Genomic DNA, 23848 nt, shown 5'->3' on the forward strand with positions numbered 1-23848 from the left:
GCATTCCATATTAAATCCTTTTATTCGTATAATATTCTAAATATATACCTTTCTCTCGAGTAACAATGAAATGTGGTAATCAAAGTTGCCCCTATACGACAAAGTCAAAAGAAGTCAGCCGAACCAAAAGAGCAGAAATAAATAATCCATTTGTCTATCTCGATATTACGCTTTGGCAAACTTGGTCAAACCGGAAGACAAAAGGGAGAAAACGAAAACATTAATATAGGATATTATTAACCCTCTCCTCTCCTCTCCTCTCCTCTCCTCTTCCCTTCCTACCCCACCAGCATTAGGGCCCAATCCCATCCACTTCGCTAAAATAAATCCAAAATATCTTGGTTATTCTTGCTTGTCGTCGTCCCAGACGCCAGAGGAGGCGTAGGCCTACTTGTCGACCCCGTAAGATCCAAGCCCGCAAAGCCATTCATGAGATCAGCATTACTGCTGCCGTTCTGCGATCCCAGTCCTCCAGCAGAAGTCATGCCGCCCGCATCTGGCCCGCTTCCAAATACGCCCATCAGATCTTCAAGATTGTTACTGGACGGTGGTGGTACACCAGCAGCGGGTGATTGAACGCGAACAGGTGTTCCAGCCAGCCCCTCGAGCCCGGACATCCCGCTAGGCGGCTCTTTCTGCGCAGACGCAGGCGCCGTACCGTCGAAGTCGATATCCAGCAGGCTCTCTATGTTGGTTTGTTGTGCTGGAGCAGCCGTTCCGGAAACCGCAGCTGCCGCTGCGGCGGCCGCCAATGGGTTTTCTCGTGCATTTTGGAGTTGTTCCCTGTGTTAGAGTGTTAGCAGGGAGGGGAAATAAAGCGAAACAAAATCAAACACAGGCAGATCGAAGGGCCATTGGAAACGTACTCAATGGCAGCCTTTTGAACAGCATCGGCTCCATATTTGCCTTCGCCAACGAATTGCTCTGGGGGTTTGTGATAGACGGACGCGAGTGTTGATAGTTCCGTGAGAAGTCGTTCAAGCAGTGCGGGGGGTAGGGATTGGATAGTTGTAACAATAGGAGGTTTTTCTGACAGGACAACATTCTTTGCGGCATATGGGTCGGTAGTGTTGGAAAGGAGTCGCCAGTATACATATGCCCGGTCTCTAATATCTGGATTGTCATTCTCGGCCGTTGCTGCCTGAAGGACCTTTTGAACGAGGCCTTGAGCTTTCTCCGGCCGTTTTAGGAATAGTTTAACTACAGCCGTTAATATTTGAAGTTGGGTCTGGAAGGAAGGAGAATTAGCTGGACATGAAGCCGATATACAGTGAATCGTAAGAAACAAACCTGGGTGAACTCTTCATTAAAACCATCCACGAAGCCTGCTAGGATATCACCTGCATTGCTAATTTTGTCTGCATACTCGCCCACGATCCATATCAATGCCCCTCGAGCATTGGGTTCATCCAGCTCGTCGATACACTGGCACAGAGTAGGAATAATACCCTCATAACCAGGGTACTTGCGAAATATGTCTCTGATGACAACAATGGCTTCCTGGACGACGTAGTTCACTTTGGTGTTAATCAGGTCAAGCAACGTGGAAACACATTTCTCCGTCGCGGTCTCGATTTTAATTGCTGTTTGCCCGATGGCTCTGACAGCACGTCGGACAAAATCCATATCGACCTCGAGGGCATATTCCTTTAATTCCGCGAGAAGCTGGTCTACATTCCGGTCGTTCGCGATCCGAACCATGATGTCTAGTTTCTGGAATTTGACGTACAGCGGATCATTATATTTGCAAAAAAAGACACGGAGCTCCTTGTCAAGGATGTTGGGCTTGCTTTGGAGGAGAAGGTCGATATTTCGCAGAGCAACGTACTGAACTTCCGGGGCGGAGGAGACGAGGGTAACTTTTGAGACAAGAAAAGAAATCAGCATCCTATCATGACAGAATACATCTGCGCTGCTGTTCCAAAGAACATACCTAGCGGGGGCGCCATCTTCTTCAAGTATGATTTAGCAGTGTCCGGATTAATAATTTTCATATGCAAAAAGACAGCTTTCACAGCGGCAAGAACCACACTGGCATTGATATGCTGGAACTGAGGAGCAACCCGCTCGCATATATTCTCCGCCTCCTTCACATCTGTCGTTCTATAATCCGCCAGGCTATTCAGAATGGAAACCCTGCCCCATTCTGTACACTCGTTCAGGGCCATAAGCATTTTCCTCAGTGTATTTGGCGTGATATGCAAGGCTTTCGTCTCTGGAGCCGTTTCGCTGATCTCTGCCAGAGCGGTGACGCAGTTGGCTACAACCATGGGGTTGGGATCTCCGATCAATTCTTGCAGCCTCTCCAAGAAACCGTTCTCTAAGCAGAGGGTGGGATTGAGATCGAACAGTTTAGCTACGCAGATTGCAGCCGTTTTACGGACATAGGGGGACTCGTCCCGCAGCGTTTTCCACAAGGGCTCCTCCAAGTAGTCGATCATTTTTTCCACCCGAATACAACCCATTGTACGGATGGCAAGCGCTCGTATGAGAGGGTTCGGGTCTTCCGAGTCCTGGACGAACGTGTTCACGGCGAGGATACATAGGTCGGGGTGTGATTTGGCATAATTCCTAGAACCGCATGGTTAGATGATCAGTGGAACCTAAGAAAGGAACATTATCGACAAGGGAGAGAAGCCCCCGAGTACTGTACTCACATAAGATAAAGGTAGACAAGCTTTTTCTGATCCAGATCATTGGTTGCAATGTTTTTCAGGACGTCTGGAAAGAGCGCAGACACATCTTTGCCTAAAGTCATGGCCATGATGGTCTTCTGGATGGATTCCTTTCTGCAAACCAGTGTAAGTTTTCAAAAGAGGATAGACCAAGAAGCGGGATATGTAGGACATGGAAATACCTTTCCCAAGCATATTGAGACCTGTAAAAGCGCAAGTCAGCATTGGTCTGAGTGACACCTTTCACATCCCGTATTGCTGCAATAGGACATACACAAGCCCAGCTCTCAGTTCAAAGGTTTCTCCCTTCCGAGGCGCAGTGAAAGCGCCCCTTATTCTGTTGACTGCCATGTTCCTCGACGGCAATCAGCGGCGACCAAGTCGCCCCTTAGTATAAGAATGCAAAGGCAAAGGGCGGATATGGAAGCTCCGGGGTACGGGCACGATGGCGGGGAAGAGGGATGGATGATGTCTTGCGTGGCGGGTGGTTGGGCGTTGGAGTTGAGCGTTGTCCAGCCGTTATTTAGCTAATGGGGGTAGCAATACGCAAAGCTGAGCAAACACCGCTTCAGCACGAGGGAAACGCGGCAGATTTGGGGGTTGGGTGGTGTGTTTTCTCCCGCAATGAGAGAATGATGATGATCTCTGTCCTGTCGTGTTCCTGACCAAACGCTGAGGGGGATGGGATGGGGGGAAAAGTTGACTAAAGTTAGCGCGGCGACCAAGGTATATTTAGTCAAATAAATATTATCAGCCTGTGAGCCCGCTGTGGATCTTCTTATTCCTCGTCACCAACATCTAAATATCTGGGTTGGACAACAGCAGAGAGAGAGCGAGAAGGCTACAATTAATCCACATTTGTTCAATTGGGATTGCAAGACTCGGCTACTACCGCGATATTCACTACCAGGCACAAAAATGGTGGGTTCGAGCCTATATCTACACAACTACACAGTAGACGTTACTGACTGATGCCTAGGCCAATCTCCCAAATCTGCGGCGGCTCTTTGTCGAATCTCGAACAGAAGTCGAGGAGAATGAGTACTCCAGAAATGCTGTATGGGCCCATTTTTCCCACTGATTGAATATAATATTAATATCACTATGTGCGAGAGTTCTTCTAACTACGTAACTAGTTCTACAACCTGGTCCTTTTCATCTCCTCAGTCGCAGTCTTCAGCCTAGTGGCCCAACGCATGGGCGGCGGAAAGCCATACCAATGATCAGGAAGATCTCAGAATCATATTAAAAGTCTCAGAGAAAATTAATTAGTATTATAGCAGCGGATCGCCAAACATACCCTCCCGTCAAGCATTCTCGCGGTACATCATTCACCTCATCCCATTTTCCAGCGTCGTACATCATCACCAAAACATGAACAAAGGGGAAACCAGGAAAAAGCTCATATCACAGATAGATATGTATTCGGTCCATAACAATATCATACCACTCATTATGCGCCAAACAAGGGAAGTAAACAAAAAGAAAAATAAGAAAATAGCCAAACAACAACGCTCAATCTGTCTCCTCTCCGTCCTCATCCTCAAGGAAACTAAGAGCTTGAAAGTCCCTCGCAACCCGTCTTCGTGGACGTGCACCATTCCCCGCTTCCTCATCGGAAACTTTCGTCCCCCACCTCTTCGCACCCTCACGCACAACCTCAAGATCAGCCTGCAACTCCCTCGCCTCCCTGATCGCCTTAGCCTTCTCAAGCGAGAACCGCCCTTCCATACCCGCGTCCTTCAACATTTGGCGGAGATGCTTCACCTTTGCTCGCGGTGTATCGTACGGAGCTAGTTCGCGAAACCACATCTTGCGAATCCCACACTTTACAAGCTGGCCCTGTAGCTTCTTGATTTCCGCCAGGTCTGGATCCGCATCAGCTACGTCCTTGGGTTTCCTGCTACCGCCGCTAGCTGGTTTCGAAGATTTCTTGGATTTCTCTTGCTGTGAGGGCTCGGATGACTTGCGACGTTTGGATTTCGGTGGTGGTTCGTCGTCGATGACAACGGACATGTCGCTTTCTGATTCGTCGTGCTTGGTGTCGCTAGGTTTACGCATTGGGCTAGCTTCCCTCGATGACGCTCTTTCTGATGTCTTGTCGGATTCATCTGGCACGTCGGAAAGGTCTGATGATGTGTCTGTCTTTGGTGCTGGCTTGGGCTTGGGCGCTTGCTTTACTGGTTTAGAACCCTTCTTCGCTGGCGGTGCCCGCCTTCGAGAACTGGGTGCTTCTTCGTCTTCGTCTTCCTCTTCCTCACTCTCTTCGCTTGGAGGTGATGATAGATCTTCCTCGGATTCTGATGGAGTAGCAGTTCGCCGTCTTTTTCTAGCAGGTTGTGATGCGCTCGAAGCGCGCTTAGGCTCCTTGGGTTTCAGAGGAGGTACCCGTTTTGGAGGCGCTGGGGTTGGCTTCTTTTTCTCCTTCTCAGCGGCCAATTCCTCTTGTTTCTCCTTAAATACCGCACAAATGTGTATCAGTACTTCTAAAAGCAAAAAGACACTTCATTCTGACCATGCACAAAAATTGGCATAATTCTCTCTTCAAAAAATGAAAGTGGTTGGGATTAAAAAATAAGGCACACATACTGCTTCCTGTTTAATTATCCGGTCACTCTTAGCCTTCCAAACCTCGTCATTCTTATAGAATCCCTCGTCTAGAGTCAGCGCTTTCTCCGTCGCAGCCCGGACGCGCTTCACCGTCAATTGCTCCAGGTTTCCCTTCTTGAATATGGCCGCCACGGTGTCGCGCAGGCCTTTCTCGAGGACATCATCAGAAGGAATGCCCACGGAGGACAACGAATCGGAATCGGAGTCCGAATCAGACATGGCGATAGATATGCAAACGGGGGCTTATTTTTGGTTCTTCTTCCTCTTTGTGGCGGGGTTGACGCGACTGGGGGGACGAATATGGACGCGTTAATGTAGGTATGGATATGCGAGGCTGTCGTAACCTTCCTCCTTGTTAATGTAGCTATACCATTTGTTTCTGGATATTATTGCAGCTCTTTGATAAACAGAGGAATTATTGCGGCGCAAAGAACTTGTGAGATGAGTGAGTTATTCAACCGTTGGTCAAGCGCAGCTGCTGGGATCGAACAACGTTAGCGGCGCAGACAAGAACTTCCTCGCAACCAACACCCGCCGCCTCGGGACCTGGATCCAAGCTTGATTTCTCAGCATTCAATGGTCAGAATATTCCGCATTTCACCAACACCATGACATTATAACCTTCAATTTACATTCAGGAACATTTAACACTCCATCTAGATACCTCCGGCAACTAATAATTCGAGCTCAATAGTTAACTACCTCTCAACTCGCGCGCGGGTCTATAACAAATAGCTTTGAAAATTGCCACGTACATAACACACCATGGCGGAGATATTGACGGAGCAAGTTGAGGCCCTTAAAGAGGCAAGACGCAAATCAAAGCACACAACTACGGCAGATGGCAAGCAGGAAGATGGCTCCCAGGAGAAAACACAATTGCCCAAGGGGATGATCCTGGGTATGGATGGAAAGCCGTAAGTTGCCATTGGTCCATAAGCATAACTGTTCTCATGCTCCGAGTCCAGTCCTACAAGCAAGCCCTTCGACGAGCAGCTAGCTATACAGTTCAGATAAAACTGACAAATGATCGCTCTCCACCAGCTGCCGCACCTGCATCTCCATCTCCGACTGGCGCGCCCTCATGAAGGGCAAATCCCCCGCTACCCCTTCCCCTTCCTCTTCCTCCCCCTCCACGACAACAACGACAACGACAACGACAACTACAACCGCCCAGGACCAAACCACAGCAGCCCTACCCCCGGACTGCCCTCCCGATGTCGAAACCCTTGGCCGCAGCACGTGGACCCTCCTCCACAGCATGACCGCCACCTACCCCGCAACCGCCACCCCACAGCAACAGAACGACATGCGCAGCTTCCTCACGCTATTCGGCAAACTCTACCCTTGCTGGGTATGCGCGGACGATTTCCGCGCCTGGATGAACGAGCCCAGCGGCGCGAATAAGCCGCGCCTGAAGACGCGCGCGGAGTTTGGCACCTGGATGTGCGAGGCGCATAATGAGGTTAATAGGAAACTGGGGAAGGAGGTGTTTGATTGTGCGAAGTGGGAGGAGAGGTGGAGGACTGGGTGGAAGGACGGGAGGTGTGATTGATTGATTGATTGATTGATTGATTGATCGATTGATGGGTTGGTTGTAGCGTGTGTTTTACCTACGCTTGAGAGGCGGCTTTGGTGGACATGGGGTCTCACGGCGTCTGATGCGGTGGATAACGATGATGATGTGTGATCAGCCCAGATCATCCTCTGTGGCCTTGATCGCGTCACTGGTGGCTGCGGAGGCATTTGCAGCGGAAAAACACCCATCTCCTCAAACCTTTGTTTTCGTGGCATTGTTTATAATTTTAAGCGGTTGGCGCATGTCCTTTTGGTGTCTGGTGCGTTGGGGGACGGGGGGGGTTCGAGATCTCTACTCATTTAGACTTGGTCCGTGGGTTGGCTGGTTTAGACCTTTTGTTTTGGATCGTATGTACATACATGTACAATATATACGTGTAAAAAAGACATTTATAGACGTTATGTAAATTAGAAACGACTTCATATTCGTCCACGGGTCCTGTGAGGTTACTTTTTGTACCTGCCGATTACGCGCCTCTAAAGTTATCATGGCATTTATAGGCCTCGTAGGGGGAAATCTTACAACAAAATATGGTGGCTCTCATTTTCACTCTGCTGGGTGTTAAATGTGATACTATGTATGAGGTGAAAAGGGACTTAAATCCCCAGTGTGTATACAGAGTACAGTGAGTCTCGTTCAGAAAGGAATTTTATACCTCGCGGCTCATGTAATGGGTAGACGGCAAGGTGATGAGTTCTTAAAGATATCAATTCCCTCCCGCACTTGAGACCCAGTTGTAAGATGAAATGCTTTATGAGACAATATTATAGGCAAAAATAATATGATACTTCACTCTCTGCTGTTTTCTCACGGGAATAAATTGAACGGAAGGAAAAATCAACATTCAAAGTCGAAAAAAGGAGACAAAAAAAAGCGCTTGAGTAAAGTAAAAATATGAATGGGAGGATAAGATAAAACCTTTAAGCAGCCACGCGGCCCATGCCCTATTCATTCGATTGCTTTTCGAGAGACTATTCGTTCCTTTTTTCTCGGAAAAGGAGAAGGGAGGAAGAATAGGAAGGTCACGTTGAAAAAAATAAATAATATAAATTAAATGTGGGAAAATTCAATCGATCAATCAAACAACCAACCGGCGGTACAAATCAACCATATGAACAATCTAAGACTTCGCAGGAACAAATAGTCGCAAACCACTCGCCGGTGCTCCAATTTCCGTTACTTGGCTAACTCGACATACGGACCCCTTGTATTGTTCATGATACTTGGCGCCTGTGAACGGACATGTGACGCTAGGAGAGCCGCTGTAGATGGGAGTGAAGGATGCGGCGCAGATGTCAAATTCGGCAAACTGGTCGAATTCAATATCGATCTTATCTTGCGGGCTCCGCTCGCATTGGGCTTTGACTTTTCGGGCCTATTTTTTGAGTATTTTGTTAAATAAAAGTGAATGCTAGTAGGAATGGAATGTTTGTAATAAAGGGAACGGGAAGTGGGGGCAACGTAGGCATACCTCATCGAGGAATTTGGCGACGCCACCGTTAGCGATCATTCTGTTGGCGAAGCTAAGGGCGGATGAGAAGTTTTGCTTTGAGAATGCAAGTTTCATTGCTGCTCTAAGGGCGAATTGTCTGTGGGCGACTTGGAGTTTCGGGATAGTGAAATAGGCAGATAGCTCGAGACTTCGTTTCAGGTTTTCCGGGGTATCTGTGCCGATGGCCCGCCGCTCTAGTTCAATTGACATCGCGAGTATGTACTCCCGGGCAGTGGTGATGATCTTCTTCGCTTCCTCGACTTCGCTCTCAGATGAGACGACGTTGATGAGGACGGTGTGGAGGATGCGTTGGAAGATCTTCACGCCATCCTCAAGTTTGTTAGCTCTCATTGCAGCGTATCCCTCCTGCAGATCAATGCTTGCAACGGACTCAAGGTCCCGAGGGATGATAGGAAGGACGTTTCTGAAATCTGTTTCCTCAACCGTTCGCCTGACATAGTTGACGAGTGGAGGTAATCCGGCTGTGGCGGGCAGATACGTCTTCGTGGCTTGGTAGATTTCTAGGAATCGTGATTTTAGAGGTTCGAAGTTCACCACACCAACCTGGCGGTTGAGTAACTGCATCGCAGTTTCAAAGGATCCGGCAGCGACATGATCAGCCGCGAGAGGGGAATTTCGCGCCCATATATCCGCTTCAGTGGCACCAGCCCCGCCTACAGCGCTCTCGACGTTGACAAAGTCTTCTACATCCTCAACGTTAATTTCATCGCCCATATCCCATCCAGCAGCATCTTCTTCGTCATGTTCTTCACCCAATGCATCACGACCAAGTCCTCCAACATCCTCGCCTTCCTCCGCCTCGTATCCATTGATGGGTGCGCCAACATCTTCGCCAACCTCCCCAAGAAGAGCCTTTTCGAATGAGGAATGGGACGCCGCTTTAACAGGCCAGTTCGACTTGAAAGTGGGTACAATAGCTCGTGGAAGCTGGGTTATTGGCTTGCCAAGTGATGGCAGGGTGACCTCTTCTTCAGTGAGGCCGCAGGACTCAAGAATGGACGCAGCTTCTTCTTCGAGACCATGGGACTTTGCCGTCATGTATGCAAGAGGGACTAGACGTTGTCAACAAGAGTAAAGGTATGGGAAAGGGGTCATGCAACATACGAAGATCAATCTCCTTGAACATTTGTATCCGGCCCTCTACGTCACCTAGATAAAGGGCATTCTGGAATTGTGATGTGAAGTCTCCTCGGTGCTCTGCGATTTTGGCCATGCGAGTGAGCTTTTCTTTATCGCCAGTTGTAAGGTAGAGGAAAGAGAGTTTGTCAAACAGCCTTTGCTTTTGGTATGTCATTTCAACAGTCTGGTGATTCCCATGGGCCAATGCTTCAACCCCGAGTCGGTTCCACAGCTTAGGATGGTCGAGTTGTTTCGCCATGTCGATGGCTACGTCGATATTGCCGCACTCAAGAGCAAGTTCAAAGCGGGTCTGGGGGTCTTGAACGAATTGAAGAGCGATCTCCGGGTATCCCTTCTTTTGAAGGTAGGAGATAATGCTTTGGCCCACAAGGCTCGAAGTTTTGATGATTTGTAACATTTCATCGTAATTTCTCTTCACGAGAGCTAGTTTAAACCGATACTCGGTCGGATCGATTTCAAGGATTATCGGCTTGGCAGTTCTATCAAGACAATAAACGTTTCTTGCCTTTACGCGAACTAGGTAAACCGTCGAATCCATAGTGCGGACAATACCGTTGTCACTAGGCTCAGTCAGTGTTCCAATTCTTGTAATGTACCTGAGTTGGACTTACCCATTCAGAAGCGAGTATTTGATATGGTTGAGAGTGGAGTACAGCAATACACCCGCATCATCCCATGTGGCACTCTTGATGCGGATGGTCTCATGCAGGGTGCTAACATGCTCCAGCGTTTTTGTTACAATTGTAACATTATGCTTGCTTAACAGGGCTGCATAGAGTCCGTCATTAGACCATACCACATATTTCACGCCACTAACACTTAGGTCCGCAAGCTGCTTCTTCTGCTGGATGTCAAAAAGACCAACAGTCGTGGGAGTGATCAGAAGAAGGGCTCCCGTTCCACCGAAGTAAATATCTGTGGTTCCATGGGGTGCCTTGATTGTCTTCGTCGTCGAATTGTTCAAGTCCTTGATCTCGATTTGCTGAGAAGACTGGCTGAAGACTGCAAATCGATTCCGTGCTACAAATACGGCGGATGTCCCATGACCCCTTTTACTGTCCGTTGGTTCCACAGCGCCTGTAGAATCTCTGGGTATATGAATAAGTTCGTATGTGCCGCCATCGGTAGGAGAAGTGACGAGAATCGCTCGTTCCGCCGGGTTGTAGGAGAGCGTTCTCGGCGGGACCCATGGGCTGCCTAGCTTTTTCAGGGATATCATTGGAGGAGACTCCACATTCTTGGTAAAATCATAAGACCGCAAGTGTTTCTCTTTCGTGATATAGAAGAGCTGGTTTTGGTATATGGCGGAGGCAGGCCGTTCCCTCTCTAGTTTAAATACCATTACACCCGAATCATGCCCAGCAGCAAAGAGATTTATTTCGGGGTGGGCAGCAATGACCCAGAACCGATCCATATCACGTTTAAATGATTGAACTGACGTCCGTTTATTCAAATCCCAGACTCGGATAGTTTTGTCTTCGCCCACGGAGAGGATTAGGTCTTGGTGCGGGTGAAATAAACAAGCAGACGCATTCTGGAAGTGTCCCCGGCAAGTGTCCACTTCCCATGCTTTGGTATCTGTAAACAAACGTTAGAATCATCAACGGGTCCACAAAGTTGACAATGGACATACCGCTCATTCTCCAAAGCTTCACCAGTCGATCATCACCCGCAGATACAATCAACGGAAGTGTTGGATGAAATGCAACCCAGTTGACACCTCTATCGTGGCCCTCAAGAACAAATTTAACGACGGCATCAGTATTTCCAAACATGTCTGCTTGGGAGGCATTTGCACGAGCCATCTGATCGTCGAAACTCAACGACGAGGTTGGCGCAGAGTGCTTTTTCCGGAGGCCAGATATATCCCAAACTCTGACCGACTGATCAAGGGACGCGGAGACAATTAGGTCTTCTTTGGGGTGGAATTGCGCACACATGGCATAGTGGTTGTGTCCGGTCATCGTGCAAACTAGGTGTCTCTTTATCAGCCTCTGCTCAGACCAAAATAGTATTTAACAGTGCCTCCTACTTAATGATCGATTTTGCCAGTTCCAAATGCGAATGGTCTGGTCGTCGGAGCTTGAAACAATCCAAGGAAGCTCGTGGTGAAAGAAGACTGTTCGCACATAGTCCAAGTGGCCGTTGAGCGTAAAAAGGCACCGACGCGTTTGATACGACCACACCTTAATCTTATAATCATCCCCTCCGGAAACGAACAGGGGCTGCGTTTTATGAAAGTCGATGCCTCGAACAGGTCCATCATGCTCTTCAAAGCGGTCTATCAGAGTGCCCATGCGATAATCCCATAATTGGATGGTAGAGGAGTGAAGAGACACTAGAAGCCATGGTCTGCTGATGTTAGCGGAGTTGTGAACAGGGAAGAGGTCCAGGAACCGGCTCACCGTTTCGGATGGAACGCGATGCCCTTCGCTCGAGACGACTTGGACTCGAACTACATAAAATATATCAGAAGGACGTTCACAGGAAGCAACGTAAAGGGGGTGGAGGAGGTATGACATACCTTCGTCAGCATATTTGGAGCGGACTGCATTTTGATGTTGGCGGGAGCCACCCGTATACTACGTATAAGCTCCGCGCACAGGTCACGATTATAGGTTACCGATTGCGATTCATAAAGCGGGTTTATAGAGAGGCAGATTGGCAGTCGAGAGTAATGGCAAGATGGGGTGTTGTATCGTTCAAGTCGACTATCACTTTCTCCTACCTATTCCTAGTGCGCAGACAGGACACTTTGTGGTTTCCAGCGAGGCGGGTGGTGACTAAGCAGGCGGGTTGAGCAGTCCGAGCCCTTATTATTGGCCAGCTGAAACGGTGTTTCCAGAGACTAGTTCAAACCGCAAGTCATAGCCAATGCTCACAGATAACAACTGAAGGATGGCAAGAGAGCTAAGTCCCGGTGATCGGATCAAAGTGTTCGTTGGAATTACAATATATTTAAAGTCGTTCGAAAGCGGACGTGTAACTGCCCCGTTTCTCTGCTAAATTTGAATAGCATCAATTTTGTCTAGTTACGCATATATGCCGAAGGCCTCTCACCTCCCTTCGACATACATTCATATATTTCTAACCAGATATATGCATACGACTTATGTCCTTCTAATGTTGAGATGAACTGAAAGGGTAGTTCATTGTTATCCCATGTTGTCGTTCAGATGGTTCTGAATGAATCCCCATTACGCGGGAACCGGTGCTCTCTCTCTCCAAAATTGCCACAAGAGCGACATCCGAACAGGCCGCACCCTGCTGCGTTCGCTTCAGAAAATCCCTCTAATACCGCACGATTCCCGAATGACTGTACCATCGTACACTCCGTTGACGGACACGGCGATACCTTAGTGGTGGAGGACATATCTGCCCATGACGCCGGATACGATGGGGATATAGAAATAGTTGCGCCCTGTGAATATGAAGAAGCTGAATCAAGACCTTCGACGCCTCAACAAGCCATACACCGGTCAAGGAACGATGTTGGAACCGATGATATTGCAAAGACAGGGCTTATTGATGCAATGAGAGCATTGGATTGTGATTCAGATATAACAGACTATGGGTACCGCAGATTACGTATAAGAGGGCGGAAAAGAAAAGGAGGCGATTTCTTCAGCGGGCAATCGACAATTGATTGCTCTTCAGACGCTGAATCTATAGAAATCGTCGACCTTGAACATTATGGGAAGGTATTTACGCCGGCCACGTCGGCCAAACCACGCAAGAGAAGACGGAGACGTGGATACACGGGCGATCCCCCTGATTCACAGAATGCTGAAATGTCAAGCGTTGACGGGGATTTTCCTACGCATGTCCCATATGGAATTAACTTGAATGGGGATACCTTTCCATCACAGGAAGATGAGATGGATATTGGATAGGTGGGCTACAAACGCTTCTGGAGAGGGATAAATGGAAAGAATTTGTTCTTGGATACATCCAATGATGTGCTTTTCAATGATATGGAAAATGCATCCATGGATATTGATTACCGTTTGAGCTTCATTGCCAATAATATCACGTGATAACTTGCGTGTCACCCAGTGTCACTGACAAGTACATGACGTCAGTCGTTGCTGAAACCGTTGCCAACAGTATTAAATGGCGAAAACTGGGACCTAACCCAGCACTTCGCACCGCTTGCATCCTAATTGGTACTTTAAATCACAACCAGCGCAGCTAAACTAGCTTTAACTCCTTCGCGATGCCATCCAGAACATCAACTCGGCAGGCAGCTGTTAAGGCAAATGAAGCGCTGCACCAAGGTGCCAGAGCTGGCACGAAGAAAACCGCTGGCGGGAAGCGGAAGGGGAGGGAACAGGAAGAAATTCCCAAAACTAAGCGCGAAAAAAAGGAAGAAGAGCCAACTGAGCTGGGAGAAGGGAAGCTTGAGAAGGGTATGGAGGAACCACCTACTGAGGAACGGAAGGAGGAAGCAGAAGCGACCAATGGCGGACTAAACGAGCCGAAAGAGCCGGAAAAGATGTATACTGAACGGCCGGAACAGAAAGAGGCGCCGAAGGAGACAGAACCAAATGCTGAAGCTAAGGAACTAGAAAGGGAAGCGAAACTGCCAGAACCGGACCAAGCGAAAGAATCAGAACAGAAGGAAGAAGTTAAAAAGCCGACTGAAGCGGAACAACACAAGGGCGACGCTGGAAAACAACAGCCACACAAAGAACACGTTGCTATACCCGGAGGCAAGGAGAAAGCACCGGAACCGACAGCCGTTAAAACAGGAGAAGAGGGTAAAACGCTCCCATCCAACGTCCTCGAAAAGGGAATTATATATTTCTTCTTCCGTGGCAAGGTCGGAGTCGAGGAGCCAGAGGGTGTCGGGGACGTGGCACGGAGTTTCATCGTCCTTCGACCGCTTCCCTCCGATGCAAAATTGGGTCAAGGCACGATTGGCGACAACCAAAATTGTCGCTTGCTTGTGTTACCCAAAAAGGTACTTCCTAAGTCTACTCGGGATCGATTTATGGGATTTGTGGAGAAAGCGCACACCACAGTAAAAACCATCAGAGACTCGTTCCTTGCGATTGAGAAGGAGACGGCGACACGGGGAACGACATATACTCCCGCCGCAACTCCCATTGCCGAAGGCGCTTATGTGATCACATCTAAGGATCGCACTTCGCACCTTGCATACCGTCTGACGGTTCCGTCGGAGCTTGGTGAGGTTCAGAAGGACATTGGCCTCCAAGAGCGTGGTAGTTTCATTGCAAGTGCAAAGAACCCAGAGTATGGCGGACCCGAGGCGGCCCCACTGCCTCAGGGGCCTGACTACCCACAAAAGTAAGTCCGGCTTGGCCCACCCCTATGGAGTTAAAAATATAATGTTAAAAAACAATGTTGGGGGTGGTGGAAGGGGGTGTTGAGGTTTGATGGCTAACATCATGCAGCGTCCAGGAAGAGTTTGATGATCTTCGCTGGGTGCCATTACGACCCGAATTCCTGGATTTCCCCAATGCGCAATTCCTTCTTATTGGGGGCCAGCACCAGGATCCAGCAGAGGCTGACAAGGTTGCGGGGAAGCTTGAACACCAGGATGAATCCCGAACTTCTCCTCTCAAGGGTGAGTCTTGCTCGAATATAATTATTTCCTGGTCGATGCGACCACTGCGTTGACTAATGCTCTCTGTATTCAATACAGATGACGACGTTGTCTATGAAGATCTGGGCATGGACAGCAGGAACTATCCAGATGTCACGACGACTTGGGGATGAGTTGCTTCAGTTTCTCTTGCCTTGATCTATTGAGATTGGGATATTTCTTGTGGATACGGCATTTCTTTCCTTTAGGGCACAGGTATTGATTAACATAATGAATGCGATAGTAAGGCGGAGCTGTTCAGGGTAAGTATTTAAAAATTTGGGTGAAAAATGTTAATAATGTTATTTACGCTCTTCCTCTGTTCACGACTTTCTGTTCGCTGTGTTTTGCCAAAGTAGAATGTTGTAGGGCCACAATCCTCGCGGAGCCACACGCGAAACAACTACCGTAATTGCATGATCGATTATAAAACCGCAATACTATCGCACAAACTCATCACCCTCATAAACTGAAAGGATTTTATCTCTTCTTCTAGCTTCTTGTTCAGGAACAGAGGGGAGCAAAACCTACAAGGTTAGCAAACTCAACTCACCGGGCCAAACTATCTAGAAGATTGCCAAGATGCACCAGGTTCGATTGGCCGCTGCGATCTCCTCACGTTCTGCGCTTTTCACTGCGTGGTTCCTGAGGAGATGGCAAAAGAAATTCTGCCTCGCAGCTTACTGGGCCTTTTTTGAATAACAGGACTGGGGTATCGGATGTGGAGGAAGAACATCCAGGTCCCTCTCGACTAATACAGGCCAGAGCCCAGGCGCTCCGGTTCATCGTTGCACTGGCAGATGTAACGTTGCGGGATTGGCTGTTACTTTCTAATGACTTCCTCCCATTTTTATTAACTGCAAGTCATAGCTTCAGAAAATTGACAAGCGAGTTCGTGGAGAATGTAATTTCGATTCCTGGGGTTGGAGAGGTGTAATTTCGATTCCTGGGGGTGGAGAGGTTCCCCACGCTTGAAGGAGCAGGGAGCTGAAAGAAATGAGCTCACGGATTCAGGGATGGCTCCTACATAAGGACCCCAGGATGCTCTTCGCAAATAGCTATTCTGTTCAAGTCCTTTTGTTTTGGGAGATGAGCATCGCGACCGCTTAACCAGCCCATCATGTGGTCCATCTTGTTTACATCGCTGTCCTGTGCATGTGCGCTTTTGAGTGTCGCGAGTGCTGGACCTCCACACAGGGGGAAGGATAAAGATTTGGTCAAGAAGGTAACCTGCGGAGGCAATACCTACAAGTACCATGGCTTAGAGGGATATGGATTCGTGCCGTCCAATGCCGTTGACAAATACGGCGATACCATGGGCGGAATTGGTAGCTCCCTGGCTATTGAGCCTTCTTCCTGGCATAGGAGGAAAGATGGCACATATGAAGGGATCGCTTGGGCGTTACCGGATCGTGGATGGTGAGAAGGACTAAATTTTTTTTTTTCTCTTGTTTTTCTTCACGGCATGGATTGTGTTAGGCCTGCTTATGGCGGTATGAATTATTAGCTGACAATGCATAACATAGGAACACCAATGGGACTCTAAACGTCCAGTCACGTATCCAAAAGCTGTCTCTTTCCTTCAAGCCTAACAATAAAGCATCTGTGAAAAGGCCTTCTAAGCCTAATCTCCAAATAAAGCACCTAGACACCGTGCTTCTTACAGGACCCGACGGAACCCCCACCACCGGCCTCGACGCAGATGCCACCGGCTTCATAGAATTTCCCGGGTTTCCGCCCTTGCCGGGAGCAACATACACCGGTGACGGATTCGGCAGCAACGAAGGACCAGGCGGACATCGCATCAGTATGGATACCGAGGGACTTGCCCTTGGCAGCAATGGAACTTTCTGGGTATCTGACGAATACGGACCGTATGTCTATCAATTCACACGTCAGGGTAAAATGATCCGAGCAATCCAACCGCCCGAAGCATATCTCCCGCGTCGAAATGGAAGTCTCAGCTTCAGTGCCGCCTCCCCACCAATCTACGGCCCGGAGCAGATGCCCGTACCTAAAGACACGGAATCGGGACGAAACAACAACCAAGGCTTCGAGGCGCTGACAATCTCGCCAGACGGTAAGAACCTGTTTGTCATGATCCAGTCAGGTTTGAATCAGGAGGGCGGCCCAAAAAAGATAAATCGGAAACAGGCCCGGCTCCTGGAGTATGATATTTCGGGCTACAAAGCGCAGTACACGCACGAGTACGTCGTCACGCTCCCAACGTACCCAGATAGGTCTAAAGGGGACCAGGAGGAGTCACGTATTGTTGCATCGCAGTCGGAAATCCACATGCTGCCCAGCGGAGACTTCTTGATTCTATCGCGGGACTCCGATTCCGGACACGGGCAGGCTGAGTCTCGCTCTGTCTACCGGCAGGCGGACATTTTCGCAATAACAAGCGACACGACAGATATCAAGTCGGAGAAATATGACGCAGCTACTGGCTCCATTGCGTCAAGCGACGGGGAGTTGAATGACGGGATTGAGCCAGCTGAGTATTGCGAATTTATCGATTATAATCTCGATTCAGAGCTGGGGAAGTTCGGCTTGCACAATGGAGGGGAGCAAGACAAGATGCTGCTGAATGAGAAATGGGAGAGTCTAGCTCTGGTTCCCGTTGATGAGCGGGATTGTGTTAGGAAGGGTTGTGGTCGTGGTTATGGAAAGGGGAGAGAGAAGGAGTACTTCTTGATTAGTTTCAGTGATAACGACTATACCACCCAAGATGGTCTGTTTTTTCCCATACATCCCCCCCCCCCCCTCCAAATGAATTGCTTTTTCTTTTACCACGAGGTGCTAATAATTTAAAACATAGGCCATCTTAACTTTGGAAAATTCAAGTACGCGGATACATCCGGCTTCGATCTTGATGTCCAAGCTTTGGTGTTTAGGATCTCGTTTTAAGACAGGACTCAGCACTATCCCTCTGTGATTAGCAATGTCTAGTAGTATACGTTGGTATATAGTGGAATGTAAGAAACAATATACCCTATTTGCCTATTTTACATGTATCGATATTGCCTTTTTATATTGGAACATATTCCGAGAGGTAAAACGGTGCTGCAACGGGAGGTTAAAATAAAGGGATTCATTCTTTGGAAAACCACTATCGCTATATGCCATCAAATAGAGGAAGTATAAAGAGGCACAGATAGCTCTGGAAGAACAGCCTCACGCACACTCGTGGGAATCTATCCAAGTTTCATACTGCAAGATACAAGTGAAAAGAAATTTTTAGTAACTTAAGCGATGAGATAAAGTTTGATGATTAAGCTTGCTTATAACATATTTCTCTTTCTTCTAATAGCCAGTGATTTTGAGAAAAAAATATTTACAAAAAAATTCAATGAAGCAAGATCTTGGGGATAAAAAGTGTATGTGTCTAATAACTGAGGGATTCTTTTTTCTCGGAAGTGTATTCAACCAAGGAGGTCACTTTCAAGTATAAAATTATCAATAGAGAAAACGGCCTGAAAAAGGTTTTGATGAGGAAGAGACAAGTGTCAAAACTTATTATTGTTAAGTTAGTTAATAACTATATCAATTAACTAAGTTTAACTAACTAATCTTAATCTTAATAAAGTGATAGTTGAGTTGAATGTTCAAATCTTCATCAACTCATTACTGTGTACGGAGTATTCAATGAATCATCACATCCCCTTCAACTCCAGAGAAGCCTAGACCTGTCATATCCTGTCATTCTTAGAACTAATACCAGGCCCATGTCTTAAACAATCTCGTACCAAAAAGCAACCACCAATCATCAAGCATATGAAGCAAATCAAAACAATGCCCAGACCAGAATCTTGGACTATTTTGGCTGGTTATCTACCTAGATGAAGAACGAAATGCAACGAACCCCGCGCTCAACCCTCATCATCATCGCCCTCTCCTGTCACCCCGGCCAGGATTCACGTCATGCGGCAAAATGGGCTGTCAGCATCTAAAAAAAGAGAAAAATATGTAGGAAGGTTAAGAGAGCTGAGACGAGACCCGAAGAAGGGGAGAGTGAAGCTTGGAATGGGAACACAACTTGAGGGTTTGGTGGCGGGGATGACGTGATTTGCTTTTTACTTATGGAAAGTGGCAGGCATGGCATGCCAGCTGCATTAACTATTATTATAACCGACGTATACAAAAATTTATGGAATAATGATGCCACCCCCGGGACTGAGGTGGAACCTGGATCGATGCCGTTTTTTTATTTTTGCAATTCTTTGGTTGAGGCGAGGGGCTGAAACCGACATAAAATAGGTGTTGGCATCATTGCAATAATGCACATATATGTGCGGAGTAGTTAAGTTAGATGTGGCTGAGAAGGCTGGAGAGGATAGATCGTAAGGGTTTCTTCGTTGCATCGAGGAGTTGCATACGAAAAACGAATTATTAAGGATTACAGCCTGTCCATGCTCCATACTCTTGTAGCCATTATTATTAATATTCCTCCTCTACTTGCGTATCCCGGCGACGTGTGGACCGCCATCGCCACATGTTGATGCTATCTACTCCATACATGCAAACTTCCAAGCAGCCCTGTTTCTCTCTCCGTGGCTGTGCGCTTTTTTCGCTGTCACATTTTGTGCCTGCTTGTTTGTTGTTAAATCCATGGCCACTGAGAACATCTATTTTGCAGAGGATAAAATCAGTTTTCCGCAGCCATCCGTTGGAAGAGATTCATCAAATCCCTGCGTGTGTAAAAGAATGTGGAATCCACTTGTTGAAATAAGTATAAGTATGTACATGTACATGTACATGTACAGTAATAACTAACTACCTGCTGGTTTTTAGGGCGGCCAACACCACTGGCTCGGGTTGTTTTGCCTGCAAAATCACCCAGCCCAGTAAAAGCTACAGAAGAAGGTATTTGGCGGAGTTTTCAGCCATGATTGATTTTTGAGTACGAGGGGAGGCGTGTTCGGGACAGGTCCGCAGAAACGCACTTGCCTGGGACTCTCCGCGTAAGTATAAATAAATAAATAATAATAATAATAATATGCTGCTGCTGGGCAGAAACTGTGTCAGACACCTGGCTATAGGTGTCTCAGGTGGCTTGTTCACATGGGGCCATGCACTTGGACAGCAGTTGAGCCGCTTTTCAACATTTGGATGGGCTGCAGAGTTATTACCATCAAAGTGCCAGCTGTGACATTAACATTCCGCAGCGGTATTGTTTGGCTGTAAAGTTATCCATTTTATGGTTATTTTCCGTGAACACGGAGGTCGATGGCGATGGAGGAGGCAATGGAATATCTAGTAATGCGGGGTCTGATACCAACGTCGACTGTACGGATTAACTGTTTAAAAAGAAAAAAAAAAAAAGATTTTTGAAGATGTGGGAAAAAGGCGGGGTCTGAAACAACAACACATTGCGAAATAAAACAAGAGCATAGAGCTATTATTATATGTTTGTTGTTTGTGTGTGCGGGACTGAAGCTTATCGTAGCTTCATTTGAAACTTTGTATACTCCGTAGCTCCCTAGAGGTCTGAACGTTCCAAGATTGCAGCTCGCGTATCGATAATGCTGGAGCTTATCTTCCTCCCACTTCCACGATTAGAACTTACGCATAGCCAGATGATGATATTTGATTTTTCGCTTCCAAACTCTGATCCAGACCAAAATCGCTGGCTGCTTGAAAGTTGCTGACAGATGCCAGCTGAGCTAATCAGAACGTCACCAACACGCCAAGTCCCCAAGCCACTAGCGGCGTTATCGGTACCGGGGCGGTAACCAGCTTACTGAAACACCGGGGAGGCAGCGAATCAGCGATACGACAAATACACACCGCGCAACAAACATCGCGTATACTTGTATTTTGTATGGGCAGTAGTTACAGTACCAGATACGATACATACGGTGCAACTGCGCTCGCCGCTGCGCTGCCGGCTGCGGCTTTGCCAACTTCTCAACATCTCAACATCTCAACACCAATCTTTCTCTCCTCCTCCTCCTCTCTCCACCAGCTTTCAGCTTGACGTGGTTTAGGTGGCTCCCGCGTCACTTCGCTTCGTCTCTTATGTCGATACATGTTTATTATTACGGCAACCAGCAGTATGGATGAATCTGCTGCTTCTGCTTGGTTTTGCTCCTTCAAACTTTAAGCTTTTAGCCGACGACGACGACGACGACGACGACGACGACGGCTACTGCTTCTCTTGAAACTCTGCGGCCAAAGCAACCGCCCCAAAAGTCCCCAATATAACATATCCTTGAATCGGGATTCCCTTTCTATCCGGATATCTCCCTTCACCGGTTTTGGCAAACGCTCTCTTGAATCCCTTTGAAGGTTGCAACCCCGGACCCGCCGAACACCACGGTTCACCCGTGCGGGTAGGGTCATACACAAAACAACCTTAACCCTAAAAGCTCTCCTTCTTGTATCGGCATACTCAAGGTATATTAACTTGAGTTCGATACATCATAGATGACCCACTAGAAAGCATATGCCCGGAGGTATAAACCTTACTAGAATTATTCTTATATTTCACAGAACCAACCCACCAGCAAAATGGCTCCTCCCAAGCTAAAAAAGACCTCTTTGAGCCCTCCCCACCAACATTTTGGATATAAAGACGACGATGCTAGAGCTGCCATAAGAGCTACGCGCTTCGTAAGTGCACGAACAAACCGCTCCTCTCCACGCTCAACAAGCTCGCCATCTAGACTTGACGGTTCGGAAGACTCGCAACCTTTCCCATCAGTGCACGACAAGCGCTCCGCTTCACTAGCCAACACTACCATTCTACCTTCGCAACCATCATCGAAACAGACCTGGATACACGACAACTCCACAACCATGCCGTTCCGTGGGCCGCGAAGTGATCGATCAACCAAGCCAAAGGGGACGATCAGATCGCATCTCAAGAGATCTAACCATAACGACTCGACATCCATCGACCTTGATCGATCTGCCCTTGAAAATGAAGGACTAGGAATCTATACGAATCTTGACCGCGATCGGAGGTACGCTGACATTGCTTCGTCCCGGAGAACTGGGCGGACCTCCCACAATAGATCTACAAGTGGGACATCGCAATTTTCTGCCACAACTTCGTCTACCACACATAAACCAGGATCTCAATATGTTCATCCCATGCGCCTGACTCCACGGCCCTATACTCCGCCTATAAGTCAGTCCTATCAAAATTCCGTCCTTGAGAGTGAACAGTCTACAGACGCCGGCCAGTTCAGCACGGACTTGGATGACACAACGTCCGTCAGTCGGGATTTCGCGCCAGCATCGGAGACACAGCCATATCAGATCAACACTACCTCATTTACAAATATCTCCGCCCCAGTCCTAGCAAACCATGCCCGAGGGAGCTATGAAACTCCTTCACCCCTTTCAAGAAACTCTCTTGAATTTACCTTCCGCTCAAGGACCCGTACCAATACGGACCCGGCAGCTAGAGCGGCTGCCGTCGAGGCTGCCCGACAAGCGTTTGAGGACAAAGAGGCGGCCAAACAGCGCAAGCTGGAGAAGCAAAGCATGAAAGCCCAGAATCGTGAACTCCGACGACAGGAGAAAAAGGAGCAGCAATTAAATTCACTGTCCACCGCAGCTTCCCTCCGTAGACGCTCCAATGACAAGAGAAATTCCTCCGAAGGCCGCGGTTCCGGTCGCAAGTCAATCAATGAGAAGCGCGGTGATGCGATTGGTGACTATGACTATACGCATGGTAACCGCAGTCGCACATTTGAGAGCCCGAAGAGCGCTTGGGTTCTATTCATTACCTGGCTGCGGACAAAGCTTTTCAAAATGGGCAGGAAGTTGAGCGTGAAGAGGAAGTCTTGATTTTTTTTTTTTTTTCTTTTTCTTTTTTTGGGTTCTTTATTCGTCTTTATTACTACCATGAGATTTATCGCCACGTATATCTATAACGACCATGACGAAGTGAGTTAGCGTTCTCTTTCGCTCTCTCTCTCCCGCACTCTGTCTCTCTCTCTCTCTGTTTCGTGTGTTATATTTTTTGGCTTCTGTTTTTATATTGCGAACTTCGGCGGGATCCGTGACCAAGGGCAATGACTATATGCGTTCTATATAAAGTCCCTATTTTCGTGCACAGGGGCGAACAAAGTCGAAGTTGTGCACGGTCTACCTGTGAACAGTTTGGTATGGCGTTCTTGTTCTGGATCTTTAACGGGTAAGGCGTTTTTATTTCGTGCAAGGATGGGCAGGTTCCTTCATTTCCTTCTGCTGTCAGGCTTTTGCATCTATTTCCTCTCCGCATCTCATTTTCATTCTCCGGAGGAAATTTTTCACGGGATACCTCCAACTGAGTCTCTTTTATTTTTATTTATTTTATTTTATCATTATACGCCGGCATGCTTGGTTGTTTTTCCTGTGATGGCTACATGGGTTTTTTTGGGCGTTTTGACTGAATCAAAGGATGGGAAACAGCAGCATCACTATCGTCTTTCTCGTTTATTTTCTTTTCTTTTTCATTTTTCATTTTTCATTTTTTTATTCCGTTGCTTGAAAAGACGGGTTGGCCAGCTTCCACTCATTTTCATCGGCGTGTACACAGTTTTAGTTTAACTACCTGACGAGAATATCCTAGGGTTTCTTGAAAGCTTGAGTGAGTCTTTTCAGGTAGCATTGCAATCCAGACTGGTTGACCAAAAAAAAAAAAAAAAAAAAAAAAAAAAAAAAAAAAAAAAAAACAGACGGAGTATTCCGTTGACGTTTTTGACAGTACGCCTGTAAATCGAATCGAT

At 47.6% G+C, this 23848-nt stretch overlaps 8 protein-coding genes across 8 annotated transcripts; 5 read left to right on the forward strand and 3 right to left on the reverse strand.

Moving 5' to 3' along the window:
* Positions 1-3: 3 nt before the first annotated feature.
* BDCG_03566 (AP-1 complex subunit beta-1) lies at positions 4-3561 on the reverse strand. Its single transcript, XM_045419199.1, has 7 exons — positions 2950-3561; positions 2858-2878; positions 2658-2789; positions 1934-2571; positions 1291-1859; positions 867-1228; positions 4-783 (listed from the first exon to the last, which is right to left on the reverse strand). Exons 1-7 carry the CDS (start codon positions 3024-3026, stop codon positions 318-320), a joined length of 2265 nt encoding a protein of 754 aa, XP_045275575.1. The 5' UTR covers positions 3027-3561; the 3' UTR covers positions 4-317.
* A 629-nt stretch (positions 3562-4190) lies between these two features.
* BDCG_03567 (transcriptional regulator) lies at positions 4191-5504 on the reverse strand (the record flags this gene model as incomplete). The annotated part of the gene is made up of 2 exons (XM_045419200.1): positions 4191-5129; positions 5265-5504. The coding sequence occupies 2 exons, from the start codon at positions 5502-5504 to the stop codon at positions 4191-4193; spliced, it is 1179 nt and encodes a 392-aa protein (XP_045275576.1).
* A 546-nt stretch (positions 5505-6050) lies between these two features.
* On the forward strand, positions 6051-6840 carry BDCG_03568 (FAD dependent sulfhydryl oxidase Erv1; the record flags this gene model as incomplete). Its single annotated transcript, XM_045419201.1, has 2 exons — positions 6051-6202; positions 6330-6840. The coding sequence occupies 2 exons, from the start codon at positions 6051-6053 to the stop codon at positions 6838-6840; spliced, it is 663 nt and encodes a 220-aa protein (XP_045275577.1).
* Positions 6841-7338: 498 nt separating this feature from the next.
* On the reverse strand, positions 7339-12352 carry BDCG_03569 (coatomer protein complex, subunit alpha (xenin)). Its single transcript, XM_045419202.1, has 8 exons — positions 12042-12352; positions 11923-11972; positions 11550-11869; positions 11151-11489; positions 10129-11095; positions 9482-10077; positions 8336-9429; positions 7339-8239 (listed from the first exon to the last, which is right to left on the reverse strand). The coding sequence occupies exons 1-8, from the start codon at positions 12069-12071 to the stop codon at positions 7985-7987; spliced, it is 3651 nt and encodes a 1216-aa protein (XP_045275578.1). The 5' UTR covers positions 12072-12352; the 3' UTR covers positions 7339-7984.
* Positions 12353-12693: 341 nt separating this feature from the next.
* On the forward strand, positions 12694-13410 carry BDCG_03570 (uncharacterized protein; the record flags this gene model as incomplete). The annotated part of the gene is made up of 1 exon (XM_045419203.1): positions 12694-13410. One exon carries the CDS (start codon positions 12694-12696, stop codon positions 13408-13410), a length of 717 nt encoding a protein of 238 aa, XP_045275579.1.
* A 323-nt stretch (positions 13411-13733) lies between these two features.
* Positions 13734-15259, forward strand: BDCG_03571 (uncharacterized protein; the record flags this gene model as incomplete). Its single annotated transcript, XM_045419204.1, has 3 exons — positions 13734-14827; positions 14935-15107; positions 15186-15259. The coding sequence occupies 3 exons, from the start codon at positions 13734-13736 to the stop codon at positions 15257-15259; spliced, it is 1341 nt and encodes a 446-aa protein (XP_045275580.1).
* A 561-nt stretch (positions 15260-15820) lies between these two features.
* On the forward strand, positions 15821-18215 carry BDCG_03572 (uncharacterized protein). The gene is made up of 3 exons (XM_045419205.1): positions 15821-16544; positions 16652-17859; positions 17947-18215. Exons 1-3 carry the CDS (start codon positions 16246-16248, stop codon positions 18033-18035), a joined length of 1596 nt encoding a protein of 531 aa, XP_045275581.1. The 5' UTR covers positions 15821-16245; the 3' UTR covers positions 18036-18215.
* A 2687-nt stretch (positions 18216-20902) lies between these two features.
* Positions 20903-23845, forward strand: BDCG_03574 (uncharacterized protein). Its single transcript, XM_045419206.1, has one exon. It carries the CDS (start codon positions 21639-21641, stop codon positions 22923-22925), a length of 1287 nt encoding a protein of 428 aa, XP_045275582.1. The 5' UTR covers positions 20903-21638; the 3' UTR covers positions 22926-23845.
* The last annotated feature ends 3 nt before the right edge of the window (positions 23846-23848 follow it).

The sequence above is a fragment of the Blastomyces dermatitidis genome (genome assembly GCF_000003525.1).
Source record: "Blastomyces dermatitidis ER-3 genomic scaffold supercont1.3, whole genome shotgun sequence".
Lineage (NCBI taxonomy): Eukaryota > Fungi > Ascomycota > Eurotiomycetes > Onygenales > Ajellomycetaceae > Blastomyces > Blastomyces dermatitidis.